General features: G+C 39.2%; 2 protein-coding genes across 3 annotated transcripts; one reads left to right on the top strand and one right to left on the bottom strand.

Moving 5' to 3' along the window:
* Positions 1 to 504: 504 nt before the first annotated feature.
* Positions 505 to 21,771, bottom strand: LOC111328443 (proline-, glutamic acid- and leucine-rich protein 1). The gene is made up of 20 exons (XM_088728841.1): positions 21,656 to 21,771; positions 21,471 to 21,529; positions 20,790 to 20,895; positions 20,626 to 20,697; positions 19,036 to 19,113; positions 18,860 to 18,931; positions 18,449 to 18,508; positions 17,841 to 17,991; positions 17,265 to 17,400; positions 16,998 to 17,085; positions 16,698 to 16,792; positions 16,052 to 16,162; positions 15,649 to 15,787; positions 14,752 to 14,796; positions 14,616 to 14,661; positions 8,750 to 8,806; positions 8,546 to 8,601; positions 8,248 to 8,457; positions 7,056 to 7,850; positions 505 to 6,611 (listed from the first exon to the last, which is right to left on the bottom strand). Exons 1-20 carry the CDS (start codon positions 21,764 to 21,766, stop codon positions 6,528 to 6,530), a joined length of 2,571 nt encoding a protein of 856 aa, XP_088584967.1. The 5' UTR covers positions 21,767 to 21,771; the 3' UTR covers positions 505 to 6,527.
* LOC111328444 (uncharacterized) lies at positions 1,713 to 6,441 on the top strand. Of its 2 annotated transcripts, none has more exons than XM_022932876.2 (5): positions 1,713 to 2,091; positions 2,551 to 2,624; positions 3,478 to 3,630; positions 3,748 to 3,919; positions 4,246 to 6,441. In XM_022932876.2, exons 1-5 carry the CDS (start codon positions 1,713 to 1,715, stop codon positions 4,542 to 4,544), a joined length of 1,077 nt encoding a protein of 358 aa, XP_022788611.1. In that variant the 3' UTR covers positions 4,545 to 6,441. The 2 variants fall into 2 exon arrangements, with proteins under 2 accessions (XP_022788611.1, XP_022788613.1); XM_022932878.2 differs by having other exon boundaries at positions 3,748 to 3,954; positions 4,246 to 4,383.
* Positions 21,772 to 21,779: the final 8 nt, after the last annotated feature.

The following is a 21,779-nucleotide window of genomic DNA, read 5'->3' as shown; positions in this document are numbered from 1 at the left end:
TTATCATCAGATGTTCGACATGCAGGCCGGCACGTGCCGACAGGAGAACGAGCTAGAATTTCCATTTGTGACTTCTGAAATGACGATAAAAAAATTTCTCAGCTCAGGGAGTCATTAACTTCACTATTTAGCTCAAATCAAAGCCAGACATTGCGATTTGCGGAAGTAGTTTTGTTGTCATCTACAATCAGAGAGCAATAGTAATAAATTCAACTCCGATTCGTGGCAGAATTGGCATTTGCCCAGTTTGTGCACAAAGTTGGGTAATTTTACAAGTCAATTAATCTTTGCGTAAGGATATGAAATGTAGAAAAGATTTACTTCCGGTCATCACCGAAGCCGATTTTCTCAGAAGATGAGTTGTTTCGGTGTTCTCGCTCGTTGATAATTTGTGGAGGGTTGAATTAAAATTGCACATAATATAAACTGAGGGTCAACTGATAAGTGAAGTATTTATGATATTTCGAGTAGAGGAGGGGCTTCTCAAATCGCGATTCCAAGGAGTTCGTTACGATGAGATCTTTATTAGAAAACTAGACACAGTCCTCTTCTTGAAAAAGTATCGTTGAAACGGGAACGAAGTTATAAATACATACAAATCAAGTTGAAAACAAGATCGATTCTTCTGCTTCTTACGAATATTAAATAATAAGATCGAAGTTTTGTCAATCCACATTGAAGTAAAATCTTTAAGTTTTCTGAGTTTTAATTAAAATGCTTTGATTGCAATCTTGTTGAGGCTAAAAGGATTTAAAGTCACTCAGAATAGTACAATTTTCAATAGTGTCGTAATTCTTGACGCCCACTTTTCCTGTCAGCCCGTATAAAAAAAACTCTTGGCAACAACGGCGCAAATTATCAAATAGCCGAAAGGGGCAGTCCAGTCAAATTCCAGTACAAAACCTAAACAAAATTACCACCTTCTTGTTTGTTGTTTTAAGAAGACTTCCTTTTCTTGGGGGGGCTTTCCTCATCCTCTGTTGGGCTACTTGACTCTGTCGACTTTCGTTTGGAGTTTTCAGCCATGTTTTCCTTCGTCTCCGCGGGTTTTTCTTCATCGTCACAATCTGTTTTCCCCTCATTTCCTGACGGAGTATTCACCTCGTCTTTGTTTTCAGTTTCCGGAAACTTCTCTTTTTTCATCTTTTCCGATTCCTCGGTAGTCTTCATGATCTCTTCAGTCTTCATTTCTTCGCAATGTTTTCCTTCACAGTTTGATTCGTCCGTCTCTGGAAACTTCTCCACCTCTTTCTCCACTAGAGGAGTTGTGGAAGTCGAATCAACTTTTGTTGATGGCATCTTTCACTAAAACAGTAGGGGTATTACTTGTCTGAATGTTGAAACGGAAAAGACAAGAAGTACCGAGTTGTTTGTAAAATGCGCAGATCAAACGAGGCACGAAATGTTGAAGCGCATTCAGCTTTAGGGAAGAGTAGCGAACGTCGCTTTTCCCGCCACTAACACTAATTCCCGCCATTTGTTGCCGCGAGTTGCTCAATATTTTGAATAGAAACAGCCGAAAGAAAAATTAAAAGGAAAAAAATGTATTAATCAAATTGTGAATTTCTTAGCACAAAAACCCCTATAAATTAAATCATATTGGAAAAATTCTGAACAATACTGAATAAATGAAGAAGTAGGTAGGCCAATGGCTCGTTTTCGCGCCAAAATTAATTTAGAAATTATTTGCATACATCCAAATAACATTCAAGATGGCGGCTGGCGACGAGAACGACGAATCTTGTGTGAACAAAGTCGTTAGCCCTAAGAAGCAACAAAAACGTAACTTAGGCGACGAAAATGTGATCTGCAACTCTGTCTCTGACTTCACGTGCCCCATATGTTTGCAAATACTTATCGAACCTGTAGTCATGCCTTGTGAACACGAGCTGTGTTGGCCGTGCTTCAAGCAAAATGTGGAGGAGGCGAATTTCCTTTGCCCTCTTTGTCGAATGAGAATTTCAAGTTGGGCGAGAAGAAATTCGCGGAATGGGACACTGGTTAACGTAACACGATGGCAACAAATTCAGATGCTCTTTCCAGAAAAATGTCGGAAAAGATTACGCGGTGAAGAAGACGACGATATCCTTGGTTAGAAGGCTTTGCTACGCTAATGCTTTCATTGACATCAACAAAACTTTGAAATTTAAAATATCGAGGTCCTAGTATAACAGTTAAAGCATAAAAGAAGACAAGATTCGTTTTGCATCACGTATTAGCTTTATTTTTGTTCACTTATCAGCTCCCACAACATTCAACAGCAAAATACGGCTCAAAGATTATTAGAATGAGAAATATTAGTTTTTGAACCTATTACTCAATCTTGAGACAATGTTTTTTTTTTCAAATCTGTTCTAGGCTCACTAGTATTATTTAGTGATCCAGTTATTAATCTTATTTTGAAGAGACAGAAAAATGAGGAGGTTGGGGAAGAATTACAATCCATTTATAAGGGGTACATCTTGATTCAGAAATGGTGTTGACCACTTATAGCCTGTATATTGTTTTCTGTTAAAAGTTGTAATTTTTTTTTCTATTTCACTGGTACAGATATGCCACCTGTGAAACGCACCTTATCCAAGGACGGAGAGCTACGTAAAGAGTATGAAGAGGAAATGAGGAAGGCAAGTTAACAACAGTTAACTAAATAAATGTACCTAAGCTGGCATCTCTTGGTGTTCCTCTACGAATATTAGTGAAAAAATGTGGCAAGCACTACTCTATGACAAAAAATGGCCTTCAACTGATTAAAATCACACTTGTAAAAGTAGACTACATGCTGTTATGATCTCTGAAAGATAACCTTGTGACAAAGCTGCAGATATTTTTTTTTCTTGAAAGAATAATTATCATGGATGCAAGAGGGTTAGTTTCTAAAGAATCTGTGGTGCTTTGTCAGTGGGGGGTATGACATAGATAGTTTGGTTTTATCAGCTAAGTTGATAATGTGAATTGGCCATTGTAGACAGATTCTAAAACTGACATTGGGAACATTTGCTGTCAGTCAGAGCAAATTGAATTTGCTCTGACTAAGGGCTAATGCTTGAAACACCAGCTTTAGATTCTCTGTACTTTGGCCAATTCACAATATCAACTCAGTTGATAATTGATAAAACCAGATTATTTTGTCCCAGACTAAGCCTCTAATTAGGTAAAAGAAGAGACCTGTGTTCTGGTATTATAAATATTTTTTAGATTCTTACATAAAGTTATCCCCACTGGAAATAAATTCCTTTCCCTTGTAACAAATCAGAATCTCTATATTATCTTTCAGATGGTGAACAAATTTTCCCAGACATAATGGCTGACTATAGTTCAGATTTAATTGAAGGGGTACTTATTTAAGGCAGACATTCTCTAATGACTGACAGTTGTTTGGAGTTTTAATTTATTACCTTTCTATTGTAACCACTCATTTTTGCCTCAGACAAAGTGAATGTCCAATTCCTTTATTTTGTTATTTTACTTATGTCTTAGTTGCAACAGGCAAGAGAGGAAGAAGTGAAAGCGAGTGAAGAGGTCATCCAAAGGTTACGACGAGAGGAAGAGAGATTCGTGAAGTCTCTAGAATACCAGAGACTACAAGATGAAGAACTTGCAAGAAAAATGATAAAGGAAGAACGAGAACAGGTAAGTAGCATACAATGGCTTAACTGAATTACAAGTCATTAAAAATTTTTGTTTTCTAAGTTTGGCTTAAAGCTAATCATTGAAATCTTTGTGTTTTTGCTTTTTGGATTTCTAAAGAACTCACAGGGTCAGCTGCCCAAGAATAGAAGCTCATCGACCATCCCTTACAAGAATAAGAGTGTAAAGGGAAAAAAGATGAAAGGACAGGACACCCAAGCTGGTCACAGCAACTCCACACTAGACAGGTGGTTCCTTCCTACAAGGCAGTCCTCTTTGGGAAATGTACAAGGTGTTCATTCAAATTTTATTCATGTTCTTAGAAAGGTACCACTACATGTACTTTGCGTAATGAAGACCTGATTCTTTTTGAGACAGTAAAACACAATGAAAGCATAATGCTATAGACCCAGGTGATTATTTCATTTCAAGAGCAGAAATTGTAACATGCTGCAGGCAATGAAAGTTTTAGGATAGGCTATGTACTTAGATTTAATCATTTTTTACTTCAAGAGCTTAAAGTTTTTACTTGAAAGTTAAGAAATAAATGTCTGGTAATTCTACAGACAGGAAATCCTCTGTGGATATTTCAAGTTATTCTATTTACTTTGTCAACAGGATTACCAAAGAACAAAGGAATTAATAGTACATCCAATTGCAGAAAAAATTCTTCTGAAGACAAAGAGGATTCCATCTTTTCATCAAGTTCTACATCCAGTGACATTTTTAACTTAAGCAATTTAAGATTCGTAGAAGAAAGAAGAAAGCAAGAAGAACAAGACCTTCAGTTTGCACTGAAGTTACAAAAAGAATTTAATCTGGAAAGTACAAAGGCTCCAGAGGTAGACAGAAAGAAAGGAACTGTTGATGCATATTTACTACGAACTGTTGGTGAAGGTGAAAGTGAAGATGTGTAAAGTAGCACTGATAACAAGTGATGTAAGTAAATTGAGACATGCAGAATATTCTTGTTTTTAATTTGTTTTGACACAATTAGAAAAAAATTAAAAATTTCCCACAAAATAATGTGCCTACTGGTAACTGTAGTTGTTTCATTGAAAAAATGACAAAATGGAAAACAAAACATGTAGAAGTATGATTTTAAATTAATTACAGTCCGACCTCTATTAAGCGGCCACCCCTGGGACTTTGAAAAGTGGACGCATAATAGAGGTTGGCGGCTTAATAGAGGTACAATTTTAATTGGATAAGGATGGCAGAAAACATGATTTTATTGACTCTATATAGCAAAATGCTTTTAAAATTCATTGTAACAAAACATCAAGTGCATTTCTAGCCCATGCATAGTTCTAGCTCTGAAACAGAGGGCACGTAGGGCTTATAGCCCTTTGGCTTACAAAATTTCTCAAGAGGCCAACAAACAAAGGAAGAGCTGTTGTGAGAGGCAAACACGTAAACAGAGGGGCCGGCTATGGTTTAGAAATTCCATGCGAGTACTGCTTCACAGTGGACGAGTTTTCAATTCAATGGTTAAAATCAAAACTTGAGGGGCATGGATTTTTGTAGATTTCCAGTACAGTAGTAATAAATTTTTCCTGTACAGATTTTGGTTGTAACAAAACAGCTGGGGTTACACTAGACCTCTTGCCCAAGGGAAAGTGAGACCTTAGCCACGGGAAGTCTGTGTTTTGTGTGTGACCTCTATTCCCACAATGAAACTGCCCATGGGAAATCACTATGAATACATCAAAAAGAACAAAAGAATTACCCATGACGTTTCCCGAACCAAGTCGTAGGGTTAGCAGGGGTTTATCAAACCACAAGAGTAGTTCAACCAGTTGGATGGAAAAAAAAAAGTAAATCCAGAAACTGCAGCACATGCTGGGCATTTTTGTGGTGTTGTGCTGAAATGGCGGCAAATATCCTCGCAAGTACCAAATTCAAGACACGTGGCATCAAACGTGGCCAACTTTCGAGGTTCACATTAAGTATATTGTACTCGTCTTTGCTCTGAATACTCCAATAAAAACCATAAGTTTCGCGGTTTGCGATCTCCATGACGAATTAATTTCTCCCCAAACACTGCTAGGTCAAAAGTTGACCTCGGGTAATTGTTTGCAATGTAACCGGAGGATTAAACCTGACCAGAAACCCAAACCCATCCCAAGGTTATTACCCACAGGGTTACCTTGGGAAGGAGGGGAGTGTAACCACAGCTATTGTTATGTTTGTTTAGTGGCGGATGTGAAAAGTTTGCACGTGCATGTGGCTTGTGAGTTGTTATGGTGGAGATAAAATTGCAGTTCTTGTTTTCTTGTTGTTATCAGTTATCACCTTATATCATCTGTCACCATTTTGCTTGGAAAGATAATTTACTGGCGGCTTAATGGAGGTAAAAAAACCATGTAAATAGTACACTTGCGACAGCAAGAAGGTGGTCGTGGCCGCTTAATAGAGGTGGCTGTTGAAAAGAGGTATCAAATACAGCAGTTAACTGAGAAAAAAATTGGGACTTTAGAAAGTGGCCGCACAAGGGAGGGTGGCTGCTTAATAGAGGTCGGACTGTACTGGTAAACTTAATTGAAACAGATATTAACTGGTGTTACATAATGAAAAGGTGATATGGAAGTAAATAAGTTGTGGTTTATTTGATACACTGGAAGAGGGAGCAAGCTCTTTTATTTGACAGCCTAAGTTGACCTTTTTTAGTTCTAAAAAAAGTTAGTAAGATGAATAAACTTCACCAAGGTTTTGATTTTGCCCCACCTAACTAAAGCATGTTTTCTGTTGGTGTAGTATACTGTAGTTACCTTCCTTTACTACATTTGCATTAAATTTCATTTGAAGTTCTGATGTCTTGAGTTGTTTCCATACAGCTGATTATTATTTGGAGGTATATAAGTCTAACTGGCTCTTCCAGGAAGGCTTGGTTACAAGGCTCATGAAAATTCTTGCTCATCAGAGTCTGGGTATGAGTCCACAAATGTAGCTAACATCTGGGCAGTTTCATCATTTTCATTCCCCTGAAAATAGATTCATTCAGAGACAACTCCTGACAAATGAACAGATTAATGGTTTGGCAAATGCCAAAAAAAAAAATTGGAGAGTGCAACGGTGAGACCCCTCTTCCCCCCCCCCCCCCCCCCCCCCCCCCACACACACACACACAATGGCTTAGGTTCAATTCCTGGACCTAATGTCACATGTGGGGTGGGTTTGTTGTTGGTTCTCATTCTTGCCCTCAGGGTTTCTCTCCAGCTCCTCTGGTTTTGCCCTCTCTACAAAAACCAGCATTCCAAATTCCAATTTGACCTGGAAACAGTGGTTAGGAAGAGCCAACTTGTGGAATACTAACTGCTAGATTATCATTCTTCTAATTATTATTGATATTGTGTTGATTACTTACATTATACATATTTTGTAAAAGAAAAGACCACAGAGTAAGTGAAAACAGCCCTTCAGCTTACCTCATTTAAGGAAGTATTATCACTAATTGCAACACTTTCTTTAGGTTGATCTTTATTTTCTGTGGGCGAAGTACTATTGTTGTTGGTAACATGAATTCCCTCACTTGAATCGCAATTATCTGCATCAGCTTTCCTTCTCTTGGGTTCAAATATTCTAGCATACTGTGGAGAAGGCACAAAGTCTTCATCACACAATGTTTGAATTCTCTCCTTTGAATTGCAGTTATCAGCATCAGGTTTTCTCTTGGGTTCAGATACTCTAGCAAACTGTGGAGAAGGCCCAAAGTCTTCACTAGGCAATGTTTCTAGTAAAACAATCTGACTTGACTCATTGTTCTGAGGTTGAGTTGAGATCTGGCTATCCACATTTCCTGCATCAGCAAGTGATTTATCTTTTCCACTGTTTACTTGGCTTTCCCTTTCACTAGCACAAGACTTATCAGATTGATTTTCAGATGTTACATTCTGTTTAGATCCTTGTACTGTTTGATTCCCAACACTGTTATCCACAGTTCCCCCTTTAGCTCCAAACTCCTCTTGTTCCATAGAGATTACATTTGTCTGTACATGATCAGCATGATTACCATCATTGCTGTCAGATTCCCCTTCCAAACTGTGCCAGCTTGTATTCAGAACATACTCAGATGTAATACAAGAGGCCATTTCTGTTGTACTTGCATGCTGCTCAGAGATGCTAAGCTGCAATGGCCCTGGTGCAGAACACACTTGTGGGAATATCCGTGGGTGGATGATTGTATTAACAACAGCTAGGGCCTCTTGGCAATAACTTGATACCTAGGAAAGAGTGTTGCTGCCACTGAAAATAGGATATCTTGCAAAATATGGCCTGTTTTCAGACCTTTTTCCCTCTAAAATCCTTGTTCTGAGAATCAGAGCACAAGCAACACTAACCCCTGGAGACAGGATATTCAAAACAGTGGAATACTTAGTTTAATTGATAAAGGAATTCTTTCCTAAAGAGAGTGTTAAACTGTGTCAGCAGACACATCAAACAGCTATCAACTAAAACTTGAATTCATTTTCCAGGCTTCACTTTTGAGCATTTCTTTTATATCTCAATTTCTAAATTTTATCAAGTATTGCAATCAACCTGTGAGGGACAATTCACTACCCTGCCAAATACTTGTTTAATTTTCCAGAGCAGTGTTTATTGAATTAAAAACTGACTCACCTTAAAATCAATATCCTGAAGTCCTAAACTAAATAATCTTGCAGCATGATGCACAGGTGGTGGAACACCAGGAGAGTTAGTTAGCAGACAGTTAAGTAGAGTGCGGTACAGTGCCCGACGACAATCAGCACTCAGGTAAGGTATTGGGAAAGTACTACATGATGATTGCTGACATTGAATGATCAGTTTAACAAGGACAACTTGCACTTCCTAAAAAGAAATTAAAAATGGGAATAAATACAATCAATCACTTTTTCAATTGTAGAAGCAACAAAACAACATGTTTATAATTACTGACCCTAAATGCATCATGAGGAATGTCGCTTCCAGCTGCAATCAATACTGAACATAAGGCTGTAGATAAAATTCAGAGTGAAAAGGGTTACTTTAGGGCCATAACTTAGGATAGTTTACTGGCATCAGTTACCATCAAGGTCTTGATTTAAAACAAAGTTTAAAAATATTAGATTATTGAGATGAGAAAAAATAATTTTTACTTCACCTTTGAGTGCTCTGTATGTAACTTTCTCATTTGCATTTTCATCAATCTTTTGTTGCCCTGTGAACCCATCAATGAAAGCAGTCAACATTTTGTAACAGTAAAAATGTTCATAAAAAGCAGCAAATGTTCTTTAATGCGACTTAATTATGGAAAAGGGATTTAATCAGTTCTTATTGGAAATGATTGAGAGACTTAAATTTATCATGCAAAAATTCCCCCGATAGTTTTGAAATTAATAAAGCATTTTGAAGTATACTCTACGCTATTACTCACAGAAGATCAACCTTTATTGTACGGTTTGCACACTCTAGTTTTACATGTGCTATTGTGCTATCCAGAGACACCAGAACTCCGCTTACATAAAGTATAGCTTAAACACGTAGCGAAATCTAAACTGCTACGTCATCCCCCTTGTTGAGAACAAAACAAACAAAGTTTCCACTAATACAATGTCAGTTCCTGATTGGGGCTGACAAATATAACTATAACAGAATAATAAAAAAAAACATAGCTTGGTGATCTAAAGATAAAAGAAAAAACAACAGTTTTTTGTTGTTGTGTGTTTTTTTTTTTTTTTTTTAAAATCACTTCTGTGTAAATGTCACATCCAAGGTTTCATTCATATCCGTATTTCACTGGTGCTTTGATGACACGCCTTGGTCGGGATGTTTTGATGCTGTCTGATGGATTGTCAGCTTTCTGCTTCATGGGGGTCTCTTCCTTCGGCTTTGGTGGGCTAGCCGTATCTTTGGAGCTTGGCATCCCAACTGGCACTGATACACTTCTCTTCCTTTGGAAGCGGCTTTCGCAGTTTGTGGAGTGGCGGCATTACCGAGAGTTGGCTTGATGTGGACTCGATCTCTGGAATATTGTGCTCCAGTTGCGTCGTCCTCCACGGTGTATGATCGTTGACCGTCCACAGTGACGACTGTCCCACTTGACCATCGGGCCTTCTTTTCCTGAGGTTTCTTCATAAACATGACTGTTTGATGTTGCTCCAGCCTTGATGGTTCACCTCTGTTTTCGCTTTCGTTCGTTCTTTCAGCGTGCTTCACACTTCTATGGCCTGCGTTGATGCTGTTGGTGCTGTCGAACAGGCTGAGTGGTATTGAGGGTAGGTCTGATTTGACCTTCCTGTGAAACATCAGCTCATAGGGTGAGGGAGTATTTCCATCTAGCGGTGTGTCACGGATGTTCACAAGTATGTCTTCCATGGTCGTTTCCTCTTCTTTGGACTTCTCAAGTAACCTCTTGAGTCTCCCAATGGCATTTTCACAGCGGCCGTTTTTCCACTGAGAGTGAGGGGTCCCTGGCTTGTGAATGATGTTGAATTTCAAGCAGAGTTCCTGGAAGTCGCTAGAAGTGTATTGTGAGCCTCGATCACTCACTACCTCCATAGGGTAACCAAACTGGTTGCAGACACTCTGAAAATGTTGGATAACTGTATCTGCTTCTTGGTTCTTCAGTTGCCTTACCCATGGGTATCCGGTGTGGTAGTCGATGATGCAACTGTACCATCGACCAGCATGCTGGAAAATGTCACAACCCAGTATCTGCATGGCATTGGTTGTGATCACAGGGATGACCGCTGCTTGTTTCTGTCTAGGTTGGTGCTCCAGGCAGGATGGGCAGGTGAGGATTAGCCTCCTGATCTGTTCAGTCATGCCAGGCCAGAACCATTTGTCCCTGGCTCTTTGGATGGATTTGTCTATCCCCTGGTGCACTCGGTGTAACTTCTGGAGTAAACACTCTCTCATCTTCTGTGGCACCACGATCCTTTGGCTCTTCACAATAATTCCATCAATGATTGCAATGTCATGTCTGTAATCCCAGTAGGCTACCGCCAGCTCAGACACTTGATTGCGGTGTTCTGGCCATCCCTGCTGGCAGAGACTCTCTAGCTCCTGGAAGACTGGGTCTTTCTTTTGAGCCGATCGGATCTTCTGAATGTCTGATTCGTTTGCTGCAGTGACCTCAAATATCCCAATTTGGCTGGTCTCTGGGAATACTGGTCCTTGATTGGGCGCTGGTGGTGGCACACACCTTGAGAGGCAGTCAGAGATGTGCATTTCGACACCCTTCTTGTATTCGATTGTGAAGTCAAAGCCTTGGCATCGCAGCAAAAGTCGTTGCAGCCGGGTAGTTACATCTCTTATGTCTTTCTTGATGATCTGTTGGAGTGGACTGTGGTCACTGACTATCTTGAATCTTCGTCCATATACGTACTGTCGGTAGTGATTGACTGCCCAGGCAACAGCAAGCATCTCGCGTTCCAGGTTGCAGTATCTGGTTTCTGCGTCAATCAAGCTTCTAGACGAGAAATTGACTGGCTTGCCATCCTGGAGTAGACATGCACCCAGGCCCTTTTGGCTGGCATCACACTCAATAATGATTTCTTTCTCTGGGTCAAAATACTGCAACGTCATGTTGTCTTTGAGCTCGGCCTTCAGTGCTTCGAATATCTTGGTGTGTGTCTCTTCCCACACGAATTCTGCATTCTTCTTTACCAGAGCGCGAAGGTCCTGTGTCTTGGCAGCCAGATTGGGTACAAACTTTCCCAGGTAGTTGAACATTCCCAGCAGTGACTGTAGCTCCTGCTTGTTCCTTGGCACTGCCAACCGCTTTATCCCTTGGATCTTCTTTGCATCTGGTTTTAATCCTTCCTTTGTTAGGGTGTGGCCGAAGTAATTGATCTGGTTCAATAGGATCTTTGCTTTCTTTGGGTTGAGCCTGAAGCCTGAGTCTCGACATCGTTGGATGACTCTGTTTACTGCCATATCGTGTTCCTCCCTTGTCCTTGCAGCAATTAGTATATCATCTGCAATGCAGTAGACATTGGGGATGTCACCAAATGTTTCGTCAACGGCACGTTGGAATACGTCTTGGCTACTCACAAGTCCAAATGGAAGCCTTTTGTATGCATACCGTCCAAATGGTGTGTTGAAGGTGAGTAGGTGTACGCTGTCTGGATGAACTTCAATATTCCAATAGCCAGATGATTGGTCAAGGGTGGAGAAATACTTGCACCCATGTAATTTTTGTAGGATGTCTTCCATTGTTGGTGCAAAGTGGTGTGGCCTCCTCACTGCTTTGTTGAGTGGCTTTGGATTCAGGCATATTCGTATGTCTCCGTTGGGTTTGGGTGTACATAGTACATTGCTTACCCACGGTGTTGCTTCTTGTTGCTTCTTGATGACATCAATGTCCACCATCCAGTCTAAGTTCTTTTTCAGAGACTCCTGCATTGGTGGAGGTACACTGTATCTTGGACTGACCACCGGAGGGACTTTGTCATCTATCTCGATCTGGTATTGGTAGCCTTTTAGCTTTCCAATGCCTTCGAACACCTCATTGGCATCCTTGATTACTTGGGCTGTATTCCTGATTTCAATGGGTTTCTTCACCTTGAGAGAGTACTTGGGTGTGTTTGCAGCACTTTCTTCTTTTTCTTCCTCAGTACTATCTCTGACCTCACTCACGTCATAAGGACCATGACAGTCTTTGCAGTCTTTCTCCTCCTCACACATAATCTTTATGATTTTCATCGCACGGGTGAATTTTAGTGAGAACAAGTTGCTGCCGTAGTCGGATACGAAGAATTCGACACGTCGGCCAATGACATTATTGTGGCGAACACAATCAATACGGAATTTTCCGTGATTCTTGAAACGCTTTCCTCCATAGCCTGTTAGTTTCACTTGACTGTTGTGCAGGATTTTCTCTGCGTCATCACCAAAGATTTCTCGGAATGTCATATAATTCATCAAGTTTACCTGAGCTCCAGTGTCAACCTTGCCCTTAAGCTTCTTTGTACTCCCATTCGGCAATTCAAGTTCCACAGTGGCATAGAATACCTCAGGTGATTGGTCCTCGTCTAAATAGACTTTGGTGACATGCTTGGGCAGTTTCTTGGCGTAATGAGTCTTTTCAGACTTGGTTTCTTCAGCCTTTGCTTCCACGGAGTCAACTTGCACTGTGACCTCATCGGTGTCATACTCTGTGAAGTCTGCTTCGCTACTTTCCGAGTCTGCAGTTGCTTCGTGAAACTTCTTCTTGGGTCCGGATTTTTGTTGCTCTTTGCTAGGTCCCTTGCTGTGAGAACCAGCATTTGTCTTGCTACGGCACTGCTCAGCAAAGTGGCCTTTCCTTTTGCATTTGCTGCATTCTTTCCCATAGGCAGGGCATTTTCTGCGACCATGTTTGCGTCCACATCTTGTGCAGTTGTACTGGCTCTTGGTACGTCCATCACTGGAATCCTTGGGCTTTTTGCTGAATGGCTTCTTCTTTTGTTCGAGCTCCTCTGCACTTTTAGTTTCTCCCAGGTTGTGGTCCCTTCTGATTTTTTCCACTTCGCGTATATGCGTCTGAGCTTGTTCCTCAGCTCTGGCAGTCTCAAGAACACAGTTTGCATCTGCCTCTTTGGGTAAAGCATAGACTTTCTCTATAATTTTCGAGTTCGTCAGTCCATATTTGAGGGTTTCCGCTTCGAGAACTTTTTGCATTGCGGGCTCGTACTCACATTGGTGAAGTACATCTCGTATCCGTCCGTAGAAAATATCCACTGACTCTCCCTTCTCCTGTCTCATGAACTTCAGGGTCATTCTCGCAGCATTCCACGAACCATGGCAACCTTCTTTCTTGGAACACAAGTTGTCAAAAAAGGTCCACAGCGGTTCGAGTTTTTCCTTGTCTCCTGGTGGAAATGGATGTTGCTCATGTTTGACACAAGCCTCTGGTCCCATCCACATTAGCACTTTGTTTACTTTCACACTGTCCTCGAGCCCTTCGTAGCATTCTAACACCTTTTTCGCCAAAGTTTTGAAGCACAAATATTCGTGGTGTAGCTTTTTGGCACTGAAGTCTAACCTCTTGGGCATTTCAACTCCATGTAGCCTTGCTCTAGCGGCTTGTTCGATGGCAGCTTGTCGTGTCCTCCTTTCTGCGTCTGTTTCAGGCATGGTGACTTTTTTTTTTTTTTTATTTTTTTTTATTTTTTTTAAACTAACTAGCGCGATCGATCGACGTCTTCACTTGCTTTCATGCACTTAACTGACGAAATTGTTTCTTGTTCGTCTCCACTGGGCTGGATTACCGTTTGGGACAAGCGGACCAGTAATCCAGACTCGCTGTTCTGTGCTGGGATGGCTTCGGTGAAAAGAATTCAGATTATGGCACTTTCCAAAATCCAAGATGGCGGCCAGTGTGGTTTACTGTTTCGATCACCGTGTCCCTTCGAATTTTCGTCCTGGAGTATCTTCGAAGGCTCCAAACTGTTTCTTCTTTCTTTCTTGATCTTCGAGTGAGTCACGTCGGGGTCACCATGAAGTATACTCTGCGCTATTACTCACAGAAGATCAACCTTTATTGTACGGTTTGCACACTCTAGTTTTACATGTGCTATTGTGCTATCCAGAGACACCAGAACTCCGCTTACATAAAGTATAGCTTAAACACGTAGCGAAATCTAAACTGCTACGTCACATTTCTATCAGAAATTGTTAGTTAATTTCCTTACACAAATTTTTGTTAAAACCCTTTTTGTATCAGAACTGTTGTTTTCAGAACTGTTGTTTTTTTTCCTTTTTTAAGTTTAATATTCAACAGCTATATGGGAGAATACAATATTTGAGTGCAATAATATACCATACTAAAATAGTTTGCTACTGTAAAAAAAAAAAAATAGTAATAAAAAATGGTAATAAAAAAAAAAAGTCTTAAGGAGGTTATTTAGTTTTACATTGTTTTCTGTAGAAAATTTTCAGACCTTGCTGCAAATAGTGACAGTTACTTTTTATAGTTTCCTGCAGTCAGCAATTAGAACGTGACGGCAAGAAAATTATTGTCACTAGTATGTTATCACCCAGACCTGTTAGTAACTGCTCAACATCATCTTGTATCTTTCTTTTCTTCCCCTACCAAAAAAATACACACCAATATGAAAAAGGTTATCAAGAAGAACTGTTAAACTCTCATTGTTTGTTGTATCTTCATGGTAAGGGTACCTTTCTTGACTGCTGCTTATTTCCACTGCTAACATTTGGTATTAACTACATATCAAAAGAAAAAAAATTGAAGACACTTGTAAGGCATAATCTCATCCAAGAAATACATTATATGTTCTAATTCCTCAATTGTTTAATGACCCTTTTTTTAGATGTTTTCTAGGAATCCAAGGTTGTCAATTAAGTCCTTAACTTGTAGGTATAAGCTATAACATGACTTCGAGTGCAATTTGGCATAAATAAGTGCCTATAAAGTTTTCAGAGACAACAAAACTGCACTCATTTGATGGGCTCCTGCAATTTGTATTTACAAGTCCTTATTTACACCAAATTTCAAGAGAAATCATGCCATAACTAATTAACAATTTAAATAAAGAAAGCATCACAGAAAGCTAAGAGACAACGGAGACAATTTTGACAGTGCAGTGTTTGTAATTTGCACTCAGTTACAACTTTGCACTCCTGTTACATGAATATGCATTTGTTTTCAGCCAGTTAGAACTGCATAATTTTTTTTTTATGTATTATTAAACCTGTCACATTTGAGCTCACTCATTGTTATGGGTGGAGATGAAAATTGGCCACATATTATGTTGTTACAGGTGATATCTCCAATGTAATGGCTGCTTACAACTTGCAAATGCTACTAGACAGTTGATTATCAATACAGATGACAGGTGATGTCTCCCAGAAATGATTGCCTTGAGAATAGACTGCTATGAAAACTTATAGGGCTGAAAAAATGAAGACAGGTTGACTTCTCTCAAACCCAGTTGTGAAGTGTCTAAGTTGTAAATGATTATTTTATCTTCAGAGCACAATTGCTCAGCTCCATTTTTGATTGTAAGTTTACTGCAATGCCATTTGTAAGCCTTGTCAATTATTTCAAAACTTCACCTTTGCTTGACAAGTTAATGGCTTAAGGTCATCAAGCATGAATGACATCAACTTGGTCACCACACCACCCTCCTCAGGCAGGCTATTTGTCAGTTGAACCCAGTGCTCAATGCAGTGATAAACAGAACACCTCAATTTCCTTTAAAAAGGAAAAAAAAAATACTCAGGTAACTATCCTGTCGAAGAAAAAATAGTTGGCGTTTAGCCTGATGGAGAGATTTTTCCCCAGCTTAGCCCTCCAAGTGACCCTATTCAGAATTTATTTTGCCGTACTCATACCGCTGGAGGATACTTGAGTAAGTACAAATGACATGAAAAGACTTTTACAAATTAATTTAAACAAATGTAAATTAAAGGTACTTTTTTCAAGTTTAGGATGGAGATTTCAAAATTTCTTTCTCACCTGTATGGTTTGTTGAAGCCGTAAGCAGGATCTTTAGTTTCACTCCAAGCAAGCTCTTGCACCAGTAGCTTTATCAACAAGCCACAATATGGAAGCATCAAATTTCTACACCTGTTGTACATTTGGAAAGAAAATAGCTTTCTAGTAAGCAGCTCCAGAAATGCATAACCCTTTCCATTTCAAGGTCTCAAAATCAGATCTACTTACTGTTTGCTATACATTTAGAATTTAAGGGAGTTTAGTGTGAAATCAGTCAATTGTCCCATTTCAATCTTTTTCTTTCTCCTCATTTCCTTTCTGTTTGACAATATTTTGATATCAGAAGTTACTTCTCACTCTAGGAGTGAAAAGGTTTGGTCATCTGAAGAGAAAATCTCTGGGCCTATTATTTAAACCCCATCTAGAAGTTTCTTAATTTTTTTTTCCTATCAAAGTTGCTATGCTCTAAGGCATAACTTGAAAATGTTTTAAATACTAGGTTGTTCATGTCTAGGACACTAACAACACTTTACTCAGCAGCTTAGCTTAAGACAATATCATAATGATATTTAGTACCAACACCAAGTAATGCTAGTATTTTTAAGTAACAAACACTGGAAACTAAATAAATTGATTAAAATGAAAAAAAATATCATACTGTCAGTACCTAGTGACTAATGTGGTTAACAAATCTACAGCATTTATATGGATTAATGGTAGACTTGCTCTCAACAACACTGATTCCACCACAACAGCACTTTTCTACAAAATAAAAATTTAAATCAAGCTCAAAAGTACACAAGTCCAATATTTTTACAGTAAAGTTCCTTTAACACTGATTGGTGTTAACAATTTATAGATAAAAAGTAAAATATCTTTCATTAGTATACATACATAGCCATTCTTCTAACGTATCATTTTTTATATTTAATGAACTTCTTGATCAATACATAATTATCAGTCTTACCAGTGAGTTGCAGGTCACATTCATTATCCTCACTAAAAGGCTCATTGTAGAATCAATGGGAACTGCCACAACTTTTAGATACTCTTCCCTTAAATTGACAGAGGAAAGAGAATTATCAATTGATGAAAATTCTTTATCAACATTCCTGAAAAAATCGAGGAAGGCAACAGATATGATTAACTTTAAAAGGGAAAATAACACATCACTAAAAGACTTATCAAGTTTTCTCTATCACTTAAATACATTTGTTCCACGAAAATAAGTTACCTAATCATTGTTGAGAGGAGGTAAAGCAATGAATTCAATCTTGTGATGAGTGTGTGTGTCCTGTCAGGCTCTGAAGGTGGAACATCGCCAAGTGGAAGAGATTCATCTTTAGAGTCTTGAGAGGGCCTGCTGACAACTGGAGTGAATAATGTAAAAAATTAGTCAATGAACCTTACCATTTACTGTTAAAATAAATTAATTAGAGATATCATAAACAACATACCTACCCTGCGAGCAGAGCCTTTTCTTCTTTTCCTCTTCTTTTTAACCCTCCAAGGGAAAAGGCTCTGCCGACATCCCGTTGTTGCTTTGAAATGCCGGAAGCCCAAAACTCCAGGCTACTCAAGCCGGTTTTGCCTCCAGTCAAACCGGTTTTGGTGTACACGCCTTTGTTTTTCATGTACACAGATGACCAAATCTGTGTCCACAATAGTTCAAGGGGGCCTGGAAAAGGATCAGTTTCTAGGTAACTGCCGCGCATGTTCAAACAAGCAACAACAGGATGTCCGCAGAGCCTTTTTCCCTTTTCAATTTGAGGATGGGTTAAAAAGGCTCTGCTCACAGGGTACAACATACCTGGCTCGACATTTTCATAAGCATTATCAAGTAGTTGATGAATTGTGCAAAGCACTTTGTTCCACTGTGTATTCCATGGACACAGCTGTCGCTTATCATTAGACCCACTGCGATTACACCTTGGTAACAAGGCATAGCAATTGCATGCAGCCTGTAACAAAAAAAGAACATACACAGTTAATGTTCTTGTTTCTCTTGACTTACACTCAAACAGAAAAAGGAGTATTCTTCACTACTGGTGCTAATTCATCATTTGAGTATTATTTTTGACTGTAAAAATCTTATAAACTATTTATTAATATTTTGAATTTCTGCCTTATATTGATGTTAGAATGAATATTTCCTGCTTTAAGTCATGTGACCTGCCGCCACGTCTCTGCTTAGATATGTGTTTGAACGGCAGAGTATGTTTTTGTTCAGTTTTGCATTTTTTGTTTGCTTAGGGTTAATATGATTTTGTTTTCTAATCGGTAGTTTTAATTGATACATTTTGTTATATAGTGTAAATAAAAGCCAAGTTTGTTTTGTATGCTATGTATATTGACTAAATGAAATCACCAGAGATCTTGCCTGCTATTAAAAGTGTTCAATTGACCACAACAACTTACCTTCATTGTTTCATTGCAGATTGAATTCAAATGTGGTAAAACAAATTTCTCAATTTGATTCTGTAAATAAAGACAAAAAATCACAATCAATGTGTAGTTGACATAAAATCAAACATGCCAGGGACCTTAAGCTTTAACTACTTGTCAGCAAAAAAAAAAAACCTATTAAAACTTTGTTTTATTGATGAGGCATACTATAAGCAGTGAAGTAGTTATACAAGATGTAATTTAAGTATTGTTTTGCATGTGGTGTGGCTATGGAAGGTGTTGTAGTACTGCAAGAGATAAGCAGATGAGTTTCCCAGCACAGGTCATTGTCAATAGTAGGCCCCTTGATTCGTGATAACTTATCTTTCATGACTTCCTCGAATTTGCCGCAGCACCTAAGAGAGCCTGATTACAATAACTTACCCTAGAGGGTCCTGAAGGTCCTGGGAAATAGTGAACACATGACGATAGCATCAATAAGACTGACGACTCGTCCTACAAATGATTACAGATGTGATCATTGATCAAAATAAAGCAATGTCTGCTTCTTTTTGTACTGGTTCTTTCTATAAGTTCATTACTTTTTACATTGTACTTACTGAACATTTGTTGGACAACATGGTTGAAATAATGGATGGAAGGACTGAGTTAGACAACTCTCTTGATAACTCTGAAAACTAAACAATACAACTTTTGTTATCACAAGTGGTGAGTTTACTGTAAGCAAAATGTCTATTTTTGTAATGATGAGAATAAAAGGTGATCAGCTCTAGCAGTCTTACTCAAAAATAATTTAATTTCATTTATTATCTTCACCGACAGGCAGGGACCCCGCAACAGCTTGTGCCAATTACTGCGGGCCCTAGTACCCACCCATCCCATCCCAGGGGAGGACATAAATAAATAAATAATAAATAAATAAATAATGATTTAACAATGGACATCCACTGGGTGGCTATTCTTGTCCACTGTTCCAGATCGAATTGGAATTTAGAATGTTGGTTTTTGTGGAGGGAGGAAAACCGGAGGACTCGGAGAAAAACCCTCGGAGCAAGGACGAGAACCAACAACAAACTCAACCCACATGAGACGCCAGGTCCGGGAATCGAACCCGGGCCACAGTGGTGGGAGGCGAGTGCTCTCACCACTGCGCCATCCCTGCTCCCCAAACATACACCACACAGTGATCTTGTGCGTGGGAAATTAAATACATATATCTTATTAACCAAGTGCGAGGGCCGTACTGGGAGAATATCGGCCCAAGGTCTTGACAGTACGGACCAAACGCAGCGAGGTCCGTACAAAAAAGACCGAGGGCTGATATTCTTCCAGTACGGTCCTGAGCAAGCTTGGTGAATAAGAGATTTATTATATGACTGAAGTTCAAAGGGACACAAGTGCGGTATCATTCGGGACCATTCGGGACAGTGCCTGTAACAGCTGCCACGGTTTTGCCTGCTGTTAAGAAGACGTTAACAAACTTGTGCGCGCGCGACTCGCGTGCGCGTGCTTTGAGGTTACGAAGCAATCTCGTAAGCAAATCACGCGGACCCTTTTTTAATGTTGACGTGTGCGATTTTTAGAGAAGAGTAGTTGAAGTTTTTTTGGTTTATCGTTTGGTTGTTGTCGTTTGCCGTAAGACTACAGTTTTCTGTGTTAGAGTAAGTGTCTGTTTGGATTTCCCGTTTCGCTTCCGAATACCCAACTTATATTGAAGTTCGTTTTGGTTCGATTCTTACAAGCGGGACTGTTATGTAAGTGCTAATGTTCCTTTCCTTGAGCTTATATATAGTTTTTTTTGTGAGTTTGTTTGAGTTTTTAGCTAGCTTTGCATCTTGCCTTTATATCGGAATGTTTGGAATGTTGGTTTGTCTATTCGCATTTAGCTTAGCTTCTTCCTTATAAATTCATATTTCAGTTTACGATAAGTACTTGGATACCACGACTACGTTAAATAAACGATTCAAGGCTTGTCCGTAAAATATATCCTCGCTTCATAGTGTGTCTTCATTTGCGAAACTCATAGTTGTCGTCGAAATTTTGCTTCGCTTGTGTCGGCCGCTACAGTGCCCGGTCCAATACTTAGAGAATATTGGACCGGCAATAGAGCATTTTGATTGGTTGATTTTAGTTATTGGCCCTCTGACTGCCCGAGTCGTGTAATAATTTTTTTTAAAGCACACTCTTACCTCTGCTGCATATTTTAAAATGCTGTCAAGGATCTTGCTGCAATGCCAAAGAACACTTGATTTTTCTGAGGACTGTAAATATTGAAAACTTGATTGAAAATGCTTTAAAAAACTATGAAAAATCAATTTTTTCAAAGGCAAGCATTTGAAACTAGGAAAGCCACCTGGATTATCTGGAGGAGACTTCTGAGCCATGATGAACAATTTGTCCTGAAGGTTTCTGTATCACATTGTTCAACTGTTATTCCAAGAAGACAAACACCTAACCAACTGTAAAATTAATCAATACCAGACCGTTCATTCATTTTGCACACTCAGGTTGATGGCTTGTAGGATTAGTTTTTAGAGTTTGTCTCATTATTAGGACTAATTACATGCATGAAGCAACATTTACAGCATGGTTCTGTGGGAAAGGAAAGGCACACAGACTTTTTGATAGACCATTTTGTTAGGTCTATACCAGAGGAAAGTTTCAGGTCACTCTTCATTTTAAGCCAACTTAAAGTCTGGCCTACTACTTTTTGAGATCTGATTAATATAAGGCTAGGGTACTTGGGTAGATTTTCATTTATGTGGTGAATAGGAAAGAATCATTGTGTTTGCTGGTTTTATCATGTCAGGCTTTCTCTTTATTTCCATCCAGCAAGGATGGGGAAGCTGTCAATCATTGTCATTTTCAAAGGGGTGAGGGGTAAGGGTGGAGGGGGTGAGGGGTACCAGTGTGGGGGAGGGGGAGGGGGTGTGGGGGAGGGGGTTAGACGGATTTGTGTAAAAACGAGATATCCTCTTGACAGCTCACATTTGTTTACAGCATATCACCTCGAGATAAAAATATCTACACTTACCTGTCAGTCTTTGAATTAAGAAGAGAATTGACTTTTCCAATCCAGTCATCAGTAATTTTCTTAAGTAGAAAAAATATATAATTATACACGGGGGAGGATTGCACGTGGTACCTACCGCATGAAAACAAACAAAGCAAGACGTTTTTGAACAGAGAATTTTAAACGAAGCTGCTATTTTGAATTACCTCAAAATTAAGGTGCTGCTTTGATTCTACGCATCCAAGAAAAAAGGCTGCATATATCTCAGGTTTCGTCTCCAGAAACGAACCTGCTAAGAGGGACAGTTCGACCGCCATTTTGTTTTTATTC

This window comes from Stylophora pistillata, chromosome 7 (genome assembly GCF_964205215.1).
Source record: "Stylophora pistillata chromosome 7, jaStyPist1.2, whole genome shotgun sequence".
NCBI lineage: Eukaryota > Metazoa > Cnidaria > Anthozoa > Scleractinia > Pocilloporidae > Stylophora > Stylophora pistillata.
This window is presented reverse-complemented; position numbering and strand designations above follow the sequence as displayed.